The sequence below is a fragment of the Penaeus vannamei genome, chromosome 34 (genome assembly GCF_042767895.1).
Source record: "Penaeus vannamei isolate JL-2024 chromosome 34, ASM4276789v1, whole genome shotgun sequence".
NCBI classification, from domain to species: domain Eukaryota; kingdom Metazoa; phylum Arthropoda; class Malacostraca; order Decapoda; family Penaeidae; genus Penaeus; species Penaeus vannamei.
In genome coordinates, this window is record NC_091582.1 from 24,097,876 (window position 1) to 24,110,375 (window position 12,500).

The 12,500-nt window shown below is 38.3% G+C and overlaps 2 protein-coding genes and 1 long non-coding RNA gene across 6 annotated transcripts in view; all 3 read right to left on the reverse strand.

The window, feature by feature from the left end:
• Nucleotides 1–544: 544 nt before the first annotated feature.
• LOC138868047 (uncharacterized) lies at nt 545–1,067 on the reverse strand (the record flags this gene model as incomplete). The annotated part of the gene is given in 1 exon segment (XM_070145485.1): nt 545–1,067. A coding segment is annotated over 1 exon segment (308 nt), but the record flags the coding sequence as incomplete, so codon positions are not given.
• A 3,943-nt stretch (nt 1,068–5,010) lies between these two features.
• The window catches only part of LOC113812066 (nucleolin), a 404,864-nt gene continuing 397,374 nt past the window's right edge, over nt 5,011–12,500 (reverse strand). The window contains exons 1-7 of one of the 3 annotated variants that reach the window (XM_027363935.2): nt 8,848–8,940; nt 7,132–7,412; nt 6,857–6,981; nt 6,500–6,637; nt 6,064–6,159; nt 5,602–5,744; nt 5,011–5,448 (exon numbers count right to left, since the gene is read on the reverse strand). In XM_027363935.2, the coding sequence (XP_027219736.1) occupies nt 5,630–5,744; nt 6,064–6,159; nt 6,500–6,637; nt 6,857–6,981; nt 7,132–7,392 (735 nt within the window). In that variant the 5' untranslated portion in view covers nt 7,393–7,412; nt 8,848–8,940 and the 3' untranslated portion in view covers nt 5,011–5,448; nt 5,602–5,629. Of the gene's footprint in view, nt 5,745–6,063; nt 6,160–6,499; nt 6,638–6,856; nt 6,982–7,131; nt 7,413–8,847; nt 8,941–12,500 lie in introns of those variants that run through there. The other 2 variants (XM_070145465.1, XM_070145466.1) reach the window with 2 other exon arrangements.
• The window catches only part of LOC113812067 (uncharacterized), a 3,837-nt gene continuing 2,093 nt past the window's right edge, over nt 10,757–12,500 (reverse strand). The window contains exons 3-5 of one of the 2 annotated variants that reach the window (XR_003476282.2): nt 12,254–12,392; nt 11,754–11,868; nt 10,757–11,356 (exon numbers count right to left, since the gene is read on the reverse strand). This is a non-coding gene — a long non-coding RNA (uncharacterized lncRNA). Of the gene's footprint in view, nt 11,357–11,670; nt 11,869–12,253; nt 12,393–12,500 lie in introns of both variants that reach the window. The other variant, XR_011398100.1, reaches the window with a different exon arrangement.

Here is a 12,500-nt window from a genome sequence, read left to right on the forward strand (position 1 = left end):
AAATAAGACTGCACAGTACAAGTAGATATAAGAGTAGCTACAATTTGTTCTATACCACTTGTAATACAAATTACATGAAATAAAAACACAAAACTGAGGAACTTTGATAAAATAATACATGTCCATAATAACAAATTATCAAACAATACTGTGAAAAGACTCATTATCTACGAACAATAATATAACAAATAACAAATATAAAGGTTGATATTTAAAGGTAAATGACATGAAATCCTGATATGAAGATAGCGTTGTGATCAAGAACGACTGAACCAGTTCTATGCAAAACTGTATGTAGTCACTGGACTAGCAGCAACAGCGCAAGTTTGGGGATATTTGTCTTTTCTTGGATCTGCTTCTCTGCTCCAAATGAATGCAATTTTCACTCCTATTAACTACTATGTAAAAATCGGTTTTGCAATGAAAGAACACAACTACAGCTCAGGCTCATAATAAAATAAACGTATCATAAAATAATAAAAATAGACCTTCAGTTTTTATTTTATTTTTTAGAACTAAGCAAAAGAAGTTCATAACACCCCTACCTGTAACGCTGGACCGGATCGGCCTGAAGTAAGTGCCCCCGAAGCTTCCCCCTTGAAGGACCTCCTTGGGGGTCAAGTTGGGTCTGAACTCCGGCTCGTCCTCGAACACCAACTCTCCTTTCTTATTCTTCTTTGGTAGAGGATTTGTGAACTCGTAAGGACCACCACAGTACGTTATTTCTGACGATTTCTTGGCTTCGGCTTTGTCCTTGCTCGGTTTCTTGTCCTTGGTGGCTGTCTTCTCCTCTTTCTTCAATTTCTTGCTTTCGCCCTTCGAGTCAGCTGGCGCTTGGCGTTTGCTGGACATGGTTTATTTGGTTATTTGTTGCCCTGATGAAGGTTCTATTTACCCAGATGTAGTCTTGTAGGCCTCTTCTCCTTTTCTTGAGGGTTTTATAGAAGTTTTGTAGAATAGTGCGTGTCCGTTGTATAATGCGGCTTGATGTTTCAGCAAAACAAGTTTTGTGTTACCCTCCGCTAGAAAAGATGGGCTCGTTCGGTTGCTGTTTGGATAATGTATTCATTCATTATACTCATGACTTAATTGATGACTTCTGTTATATTTTCGTATGTTTAATTTTACAACTTGTATATTTAATTTACTCTTTCGTGGTGCAATATGATTAATGCATGGGATTTAGACGAAGACTAAGCCGAAAGCCGCAGAGTCTTTAACACTTTCGGACAATGGCTTTTGTTTACATAAAACTACATTTGTTAAATATTTGCATTATGATATGTATCAGTTGGTAAGCAAAGTTAAGAAAAAAAATAATCTAACAATTACGGTACGAATGCTACACAGTCTTATTGATTTCCTATTTTTTCTAATACATATTAACTTTCTCAAATTACATAACCAGGAACGCATTTGCTAAATACACAAATTTTATGCGCTATTTCTTAACTGAAAAGTACATTCTAGATTCCTTTTCTTACTCTATTTTCAAAACCTTAATTTCCAAGACGATGTATACATAAAGGAGATAATTGTAACAGAAGTAGTATCACTAATAGAGACGATAACAATAAATTTCCTTATTTTATTGTGATTATTATCATGTGTAACATTATCATCATTACCATTATCAGTGTTATTATCATTACTGTCATTAACACCATTATTTTAATTTTGATTATGAAGATGAATGTATTATCATTATTATTATTAATATCAATAATAATATTATTGTTGTGATTATTATCATTATTATTACTATTATTATGAATATTATTATCATTATCATTATCATTATTATAATCAACATTATTATTATTATTAGTAGTAGTAGTAGTAGCGGTAGTAGTAGTTGTTGTTGTTGTAATGTCATTATTATCAGTGTTGTCATTATTATCCTTACTATTATTATTATTTACTAGCAGCAGTAGTAGTATCATTATGATTTATATTATCATTACTGTTAACTCTATTATCATTTTATCTATTATTATCATTATCATCATTTTCATTATCATCATTTTTGTTATTATTATCTTTGGCATTGTTATTATCATTATTATCATTATTACTATTATCTTTGATCATCATTATTATTATTATCAGTGTTATCATCATCAGTATTGTTATTATCATTATCAGCGCCATTATTATCATAGTTGTCATTATCATCATCAGTATTAAGATTATTTTTTTTATTGTTATCTTACTTTGTTGATTTTTCATAAAGCAAACATAACATTTTCTTCTGAGAACTGGTAAGTTAAAAACAATTCGTCTTTCTCAAGTTTATTATTGACACTTTCAAAAGCTTGACTCGTCACATTTTTTGATTCATATAGCATCCCTATATGATGGGAAATGATTAATTCATAACGTGGGTAAATGAGGGACAGATGGAGATTGTTGAAATCAGTCCATATGTCTGTCTGGATGAATTGGGTCATGTACATCTTTCTTCTTTTATAGGGTTTTAGACCATTCTATAGTATATACTCCCTGGGCCATGTACAGTTCTTGTGCTCTGATCCTAAATCGCTATTTTTAATGTATCAAATGTATTCGAAAAGTAGATTCCCTGTAGTTGTGTTTGCATTAATGTCCTACAATTTATCAAAGGATGGTGTAAATGTAGAATAAAACTGGTGCCTGAAAATGTCTTTAAACATATTTGCAAATGCCTATTAATCCAGCCTCACTGTCTCCTAAGCAACCCTTAGCAAGCTCTGAAGAAACCCCAGGATTACGGAGGGTCTTAGTTGGGAAGCTCTGGTAAAGACTGATGAAGGCTCCGATGGAAGGCTCTCCCTCCAGCAGCGCCCTTTCCATGAGGCACATTTCAGTGACTGGAAGAGCGTCCCTGCCTGGGTTCTGTCGTCAGCTCATTGTTATGCCTCAGCGGCTCTGCCCTTTCGCCCCTAAATCACTGACGAAGAGCACAGGGTCACCGGAATTGAAGTTCCGGGTGGAGGCGATGCTCTGCCGGTGTTTGAGGTGCTGACGTACGCTTCTCTCTAGCGCTTCCGAATGGTCCGTAGGTATTGGTGATGTCTCTTCCAGCAGAGCTCCACCTAGGGAAGGTGATCAGTAAGGTCGGTGCTCAGTAAGTGTTAAGATCTTGACACTTACACTTACTTGGGACTGCAGTTAGGGGGCTTCCATTTTAAGGGCTGTCCTAGACCGAAGCAGCCCTCTTTTGTCACCTTGTCTGATGGGCTTAGGCTTATGCAGCTACCTCGAGTACCGCATGCCGCACTCGTCTATGTTGCACTGTCTGCCGTCAGGCAGACAACTAGCGGCCACTCACTCTCGCGATGGCCTTTTGCACGAGGGCAGTCATTTTCTTGAAGATTTTACACATGGTCAGTGTGTACTGCCGAGCAGAGGGTGCGGCCGCGCCAACCGTGTGTTAGTGGTGGCTGGGTCCCATTGCCTGCCCGGCCATGTGGCTACGTCTTGACACGGTCACTCTGGGGTCCTCTCTGACCTGCCTTGGGTGCTCGCTCGACCGTTGGAATGGTGAGGGCTCCAGCTCCTATCTCTGCCCGCCCTGCTTCACTCATGCCTGTTGTCGAACATGACTTCCAAGACCTCCGCTTGTTTCCGGAGAGTTACGTAGGCACTCCAGAAGATTCACTGCCCTTTGGACTGCACCATGTTGTTGTTCTTCGTGATCTTCGGCTGTCCTGTCCCCAGTCCTTGTGAGTCTCTCATTGATTATGGCCTTCCCCTCGTCTACCAGGTAATCCCTCAGGGCGTCTCCCGGAAGGACTCTTTGAATTGCTGGAAGCCCTCGGAATACTTGGAAAATATTAGGGAAAGCTTTTCTCATCGTCAAGCTCCCTGGCCTCCGTCACCGTATTGAACAACTCTGGAACAAGCGGTAGCCTTTGAGGAGTGCTGACGCCTCGGACACCGCCACCGCTCGACGTCTCTGCGCTCTCGCTTTATCCCCCGGCGGTCGTCTGCCTCATCGCTCCCATTGTCTTGTTGCCGTAAGTCATCAGGCGGTAGTCATCGGGACGGGGGAGCCAACTCGGGGTTCCTACGTGGTTTCGTCAGCCTCTGGGAGTTTCCTTGGATACTCCCATGACCTGTGATCACTGAATCACCGTCCCGCACGGTTCCTCGGGCCTCGCCGCTCGCCCTCTTCAAGGCTGCCGCTAAACGACATGAATCGCCGTTGAAACTGCGTTCTTTGCCCTCCCGTCTTAATTAAAGGGGGAGGGAGAGGATGGAAAAGAGAGAAAGAGAGAAAGAGAGAAAGAGAAAGAGAGAAAGAGAGAGAGAGTGAGAGTGAGAGAGTGAGAGAGTGAGAGAGTGAGAGAGAGAGAGAGAGAGAGAGAGAGAGAGAGAGAAAGAGAGAAAGAATGAATGAAGGGGGAATGAGAGAAACAGGAACAGAGTTATCCCCTTTATCTATTCATTTAAACACGCTTAGTATTCACCTTCTCGACAGGATTCATGAGTAAACCAACCCATGACCCCCTTCCCCCACACTCGAATAAAAACTGATCTTGAACTTTTTCCTCTTCTATGCCTGGCAGTTTCTGTATCACTTTTCCACATACGAGTATGTTTAAAAAGCTAAACGAATGCCGCTCTCTCTCCCAACATCGTCATGCAATATTCGACAGGCACTTTCATGTTGCAAGTATTGCGTGAAAGTTGACTATCAACGCATTTGCCTTTATATGTATAGTTGTTTTTGCCTCTGTTTTAAGGCTCTCCCCTCATTTAATATTGTTTCATTTTCTAAATGCTTGGTCAAACAGATGTAAATTGCCAAGTAGTACTAGTATTAGTATTAGTTATAGTAGTAGTAACATCATTTTTATTATAAATATTATTGCTTTTAGCTTTTTATTCATCATTAATCTTATTACTATTATCATTATCATTATTTTTATTATCATCTTAATCATTAGTATCATTATTATTACAATTACTATCATCATTATCATTATTATTATTTTTTTTTTGTATACAAAGAAAATTACAAAAATCTTATATTTCATTACTATTTATTTGTATATATATCTAATATACATCTTTAGTAATATAACCATATCGCCTCAGGTTCATATCAATCTAACAAGCAAGAGATTTTCCCCGATGGATTGTGGAAAATAAGCACCAGACACATACAAACAAATCAAGACTCTTCTGAAAATGATTTTACAGTTTATAAAGAAAATAGTTCCAATATTCATAATGTAAGCACTTAAGTGGGTAAAAAGAAATTAATACAAATTTCTATTATTTATTTTATGAATGAACATAAGCAAATCTTTCACTCTTTGGCCTATATCTAATAATCTACATACACCAAACCATAACAAAACTAAGAACATCCATAATTCTTATCAAAATATCCATAATTCTTATAAACTCTTCCAGCCAATTATATAATTACACAAATCTCCCAGTTTGCTTAAGTTCATCCTGAAAAGAAAAGACAAGGAAAAAAATAACAAATCAACATTCCATAATGCTTCATATGATCTATCTCAATTTTGTTTGCAATCCCGCACAACCGTTCTATCATGCTCGGAATATGCCAAAGGACTTCATATGCAACGTCTGCCGTATCCTCACCATTTCCCATCGAGATTTTGCACAGTTCCTAGCCCTTATTGCTATAGAGGACGAGACACTTAAGCCCCTTGAGTTTGAAGTTTTCCTTCTCCCTGAAGACTTTCTCAGCTTCCTCTTTTGTCTCGAAGACGGGGTTGGCATAACTGGAAAGGCAATTTGTATTAGTATCAAGGGATGGGGGAGGAAAGAAAAGAAAAAAGAAAAGAAAAGAAAAGAAAAGAAAAGAAAAGAAAAGAAAACAACAACAACAATGTCCCTACACTTTCTAAACATCTGGAACATCTGGCATTTCAACCTGCGATGTCATCATTGTCAAATGACCCATGTGAAATGCATAAACATCCATAGATTATAGGGCCATTTCTAAACAACCCATCACCTGGAAATGGCACAAGCGTCCTGTCATTATGATGCAGGACATGGCCTTCACTGCCAGATCCAAAAAGAGTTAGTTACACTTACTGTCTTTCAGAATTCAGGTTGACTACTATAGCTGTAGGGAAAGCCTTTTTCAAATCCTCTTCCGTGACCTCTTCTGGCACATGGTCAATGTATAATCTGTAGTTTGGAGATATAAAAGGCTATTAGAACTCTTTTCATATTTGCCCACAATCCTATCTACTTCATGCATCTTCAAAGGACAAGGTGAAAGACAATAACATGACTCAGTAAAGAGGCAAATATATTATCATTATTAATAATAACAACAACAACATTGACAACAATAATAATAAACAACAACATAATAACATAAATAAAAAATGCAATTTTTGAGACAGAAACAAACACAAAACCCTCTAATGTTGAAGTCTGACATCTTTTTTGTAATCCCATTTAATCTAATTCAAATCCCTCGGCCAACAGACAAGGAAAAAAGAAGTTATTTCAAGTTACTCACTTCCTAGGATTCACAATTCTGTCTCCTTGCTTGACCTCTGGGTGTTGTATCATCTTGGTTCCCTCCTGTGCCTCCAATTCCTTCTTCTTCTTCAGTGCTTCAGCCTTTGTCCTGAATTCAGCAACGAAAAGGCCAAACCTGAGGAAAAAAGGGGTGTGCTTTAAAAAAAAAAAACAATAATAAGAGGGGGAACTATTGATTAATATCAATCAAGCTGTTGTTACTGTAAACATATATACCTACAGAAATATTGCGAGGAGAGAGAGAGAGGAAGAGGTAGAGAAAGAGAGACTAACTGGAGAACATGTTATAAAACCTTGGGACTGTATGCACACACAAAACAGACCAAATACTCACTGCCTGATTTTGACTGTTAAAGCTCCTGCGATGGCTGGGGGGTTCGTGCTGATGAGGAGGGTTCGTGCGCAGCCTTCTTCCTCTCGCTTCAGGTGCATTGCAAGCAGATCTCCTTCAAGTTTCACCTGCAGAAGAAGAGGAAATTAAGAATACCTCAACAAATGCCAGTCTAATCAGGTCTATTCTTCGGTACACTTCCTTTACACTGCACGTTTATGACTTCACTAATAAATCCATACCCAATGGCCATTTAACTCTCCAAAGACCGAACTCACCCCTTCTTGCTTTAGCCTTATCCTCCCCCTCTTTCGCTTTGGCTCCTCCGATGATTCTTCATTAATCTTGCGTTTCTGACCTTCAGCCTTAGTTTCATTCTGGGCTTCTGCCGTTTCCTCTTTTGTAGGTGTAGCTTCTACTGCCACCTCTTCTTTCTTCTCTTCTTTCTTTGCTGCTGTCTTCTTTCCTGCCTTCTTTTTCTTGCCTGCCTTCTTTTCTGGTGTACCCATACTTTTCTGGTTCTTTTCTAAAATGGGCATGTTTCTGTATTCCTTGTCCTCTGAAACAATGATATAAGAAATGTGAAAATCGTTGTTACCATATTTCTTTTTTTCTCCTACAATACTGATAAGAAATGCGAGGTCACACAGGCGTTCTAGGAAAACTTGTTACCTCAAAGTCATATGTTCTTGGAGTACTGATGGTTCATATATACATTAAGGGAATAAATCACTGACAAAGAATGCAAAGAAAGGAACATCTTTATTATTTGGTTTTTCAGCTTATTTAATGAGCATTTCTGTGAATACCACCTATTGTGCAGTAATTCACCTGCAAAATTTGAGCCAAAGATTATCATAATAACTAGCACTTTAGAATTATTTAAACAAATGCAAAATAACTATTTGGTAAAGATATACTGGTTGTTACAGCAGATATAGAGTTCAGACAAAGGTAAAATATGCCATTCCAATTTTTTTAGTTTTGGCATGACTGAAAAAAAGCTCAGTATATTAAATGAAAAACAAAACATGACCAAATTTCCTACTGCAATCTTGGCCAAAAATATAAGTAATTCTTTACAGTACAGACACACTAACCATCTCCAAGTCACTGACTTTACTCTACGATCGAAACTGCCTTGACTGGACGAATGCTTGAGGGGAGGGTTAATAGGGGATTCTATCCCCCAACACCCCCTGGGAAATAAAGTTTTCACCTTATTATGCATGGCAAAACTGAGTGGACTTGGGCCGTGAGCAGCGCTTTCAAAGACCTTTTTCCTTTATTTGTGGCGTTACCATGCACGGCTGCTGATTACTTCTTGTGCCAACAACTTCAACCCTTTGTCATTTACAAGAATATGATCCTCAATCTTTGTGCATCCATACTGTAAGGCTTAGCCCAAAAATACTGTAGCACAAAAATGTATTTCAGCCAAAACAGACAGCCAAATGATAAAATAAATCTGCATACATTCGATTGCCAGGTCATGGCCTCCACGCATGGCGCTCCGGCAAAGGTAATCTAACCCTATTCTACCCCCATTCCGACAAAAAACAGCTTATCACCTATCAATGTGGCATGTAAAACAGCCTGTCCAAGCTCTATTTTCCCCCCAAATACATGTCATAGGTAATTCGCTGTCGCGTATGGAACGGCAGACATGTCACTCTGAGTTACAATTTAAAAAAATAACAAAATACAATTACAGAAAATTGTATATATCAATTATCTCTCTCCCTTACAAAGCAGACATTACCTAAACCCGTATTAACACAAATGTCATGAACAAAATCACTCGCATGGGACACCGATATAAACACGAAATAGTAAATAATAAACTAAAAATCTTCTGTTTTCTTCTTTGATTCTTTCCTAAATTAAAGGCTAACAACTTTAAAGCTTAAACAGAACCATTGCGCGACCAAAGAAATCACGAAAACCCTTCACAACATAAATTAAACACAAAATAGAACACATGCACTACTTACGGCTGACGGATGTTTGTGAATGGGAGGCTCGTGCCGCTCATGCGGTCTCCGAGTTCGTATCCGGAGGCGTTCGGGGAAGCCGGTCGTTCTTTTAGGTAAAAAAAGAAAACAAATTACGCCTATCAATTCGTATATACATTGTATATATAATTATTTGTCATTTCCGTGCGTTCGTATATTTGCGTACGTGTTTTTCGTCTATGTCCTTATTTACGTGTATGCGTTTCTCGCAACCATACGCGTTTGTGTGTAGAAATGTGTATGGATGCATCTATACATGTAAATTGGATCTATGTTTACAGATCAATGTTTATGCACACAGAAATGCAGGAATGTATGTGTGTGTAGCATTAAGAAAACTCTCCGACCTTTATTGGTTTAAATATATTTAGACAAATATATTCCAAGAAAAGACGTATGAGTTTCTCTCCCTCTCGCTCTCTCCATATAAATAAATAAATAAATAAATAAATAAATATATATGTATATATGTATGTATATATATATACACGCACACGCGCGCATGCACACACCCTTGACTGCTGCCTTTTCTTGACCTTTTACCTTGATATTTTCTTCCTTTTTTGTTAGAAATTCAAATTCAGTCTCGTCGAGTTCACTGCCAAGTATAATCACGTCAACCAATTTTCTTTTTTTGATCTAAGTATTTCTCACTCTTACTTCATAATTGAAGTATCTTAAATCTGGCACCAATCTCTTTGAACTCTTTCCAGTTTATCAATGCTTTTTCTATAGAGAATATTTCCTATCAATACATAATGCTCCAAGACAAGTTTATGGTATCTATTTATCTTACCTTTATTTCCATGCATCAATACCCTTTTTGTGTCTATGATCGCCGGAGACATTCTGTGAACTTGCGCCTTTTTGTGACCTCTTGAGTTCTGGGTTACTGTTAACAAATATTACAAAACACTTTCCTTTCTCAGTGTACTTTGTTCTGTATCTCATACTTTGTGGAGTCGAGGGTTAATTTTTCTATTATTATCTGACTACTTATTATTTATTGGTGCTTCTTTTCTTAGTTCTGGGTGAAATTCCATAAAAGAAAAGTTCACTTCACAGACTTTGACACGACTCTTTGTCTGTTACATTTATTAGTATTTTTCCATTATCTGCAAACATATTCATATAGCTGGTTTGACTTAGTGTCTTGGACAAAATGATCTTATGAGAGAGAGAGAGAGAGAGAGAGAGAGAGGGAGAGGGAGAGGGAGAGAGAGAGAGAGAGAGAGAGAGAGAGAGAGAGAGAGAGAGAGAGAGAGATAGAGAGCGAGAGAGAGAGCGAGAGAGAGAGAGAGAGAGAGAGAGAGAGAGAGAGAGAGAGAGAGAGAGAGAGAGAGAGAGAGAGAGAGAGAGAGAGAGAGAGAGAGAGAGAGAGAGAGAGAGAGAGAGAGGGAGAGAGAGGGAGAGAGAGAGAGAGAGGAGAGAGAGAGAGAGAGAGAGAGAGAGAGAGAGAGAGAGAGAGAGAGAGGGAGAGAGAGAGAGAGAGAGAGAGAGAGAGGGAGAGAGAGAGAGGGAGAGAGACAGAGAGGAGAGAGAGAGGAGAGAGAGGGAGAGAGAGAGAGGGAGAGGGAGAGAGGGAGAGGGAGAGAGGGAGAGGGAGAGGGAGAGGGAGAGAGGGAGAGGGAGAGGGAAAGGGAGAGAGGGAGAGGGAGAGGGAGAGGGAGAGGGAGAGAGAGAGGGAGAGGGAGAGGGAGAGGGAGAGAGAGAGAGAGGGAGAGGGAAAGGGAAAGGGAGAGGGAGAGGGAGAGGGAGAGGGAGAGGGAGAGAGAGAGAGAGAGATGAAATGGAATGTTATTGCAGTTATTGCAACACAGCTTGAGGTCTGGAAGATGCTGTAGTAATCACAACAAAAGCATATAAGGACTATAATAAAACAACTCACTCAAGTTCACAGGCTTTAATACAGTAATTCTTGTGGGTAAAGTGACTGATTAGTCTGGATGATCTGAATGCTTGTCACTGAAGTTTGTGGCTACAGCTTTTATGAAAAATCTATCACAATATCACTGGTCTAACAATACCTATGAATCACAAGTTTTACAGGTGACAATGGGAGGTGAAGGAGGAAGCATGTTTGATTGTAAAATTACATGTTGTGGTTATCATTATTATCATAATTATCAATCCCACTCTCATTGTTTTCATTATGATCATATTTTTTATCATCATCATTACTGTCATTATCATCACTATGTATCTATATTTTGAAGTGAATGTCAGTCGCACACACACACACATCAGATGGGTTCAACGCAAAATAGGCATTCAGAATATTGAGGTATATATATCTTTAAAATTTCCAAGTTTTCTTCATGAAAAAAGATGAAAAAAAAAAACATACACAGCTATTGTTTTCTTGACAACAATATAATTATTCAATTTTCTTGACAACTATATAATAACAGGCTTGTTTCTTCTCTTTCCATTTGCCAACATCCATTCTATCATTATTTACACCACCTTTCTCTGATGCAATATCAGCCTGAAAAAACAAGAGAAATAACCATAAATGCAGTGATAAAAGATTAAATAATGACAATTTTCCATAAAATTTTAAGTCAAAGAAAATTAAGCAGTAATTCACATTGTACTACACAAATCAGCTCTCATGGATATTAAAAGGGAAATAATTTAAGACGTGACTTAGGAAGTTATTTCAATGCTATTTTTCCCATTTACCACTTTTTTTTTTGGTCTGTTTTGTCTTTTGCTTATATTCCTTCTCATCATCACATCCTTCTGACACTAGTATTCAGGTCTGTTTTAATACAGAATTCTGTATCAGTTTAAACTTACATGCCAAGTTCTGAATTTTCCCATCCTCTAGGAATTATGCTGTGTTATCTCCTCCAAGAACATGAATAACACAACATCCTTGCCTTCTTTCACTCACAAATTCTCAGGCAACCAATCATATCATTGATTTCAGCTTAATCAGCATATCTGAAGATTTTCTCAGCATTCTCTTTGGTTTAGTTGACTAGTCTTGCTGTGCTGCAAAAGGATTTCAAATCAGCATTGACTGTTGTAGAAAAATGCTAGAAACAGAATAAGTTTTTTCTCTAATATCAACAATAATGACAATACTAAAATTACCACATTTAACATGACTGTCTACATGGTTCCCTCTTCTTCATAACAAGGTATATATCCACTTTATGCTATAAATTGCAAATTCCTAAGTACAGTTAACAAGCAGTAAGGGAGTGGGAGTGGGAGTGGGAGTGGGAGTGGGAGTGGGAGTGGGAGTGGGAGTGGGAGTGGGAGCAGGAGTGGGAGTGGGAGAGGGAGGGGGAAAGAGAGGGAGTGGGACAGGGAGAGGGAGATAGAGAAAGAGAAAGAGGAGAATAACTGGGCATATCAAATAAAAACAACTCACCTTTTCAATTTGACCTGTAAAACATCCCGCTACAATTCACTCTTTAGATAGTAATTCTTGTCAACTTCATTCAGTCAGGAATTGAGGTTTTGCTGCCATCTCCCATACCTCCAGTTAACAGTTCACCTTCTTGGACCATCTGAGGAAAAATGGTATGCACTGAGTATTGCTAACTGAACTGAATCTCTGTTAGTTAATGCAGAATGCAAAAATTAATTCAAAGGGATAAACTACCTATCCCTTGATA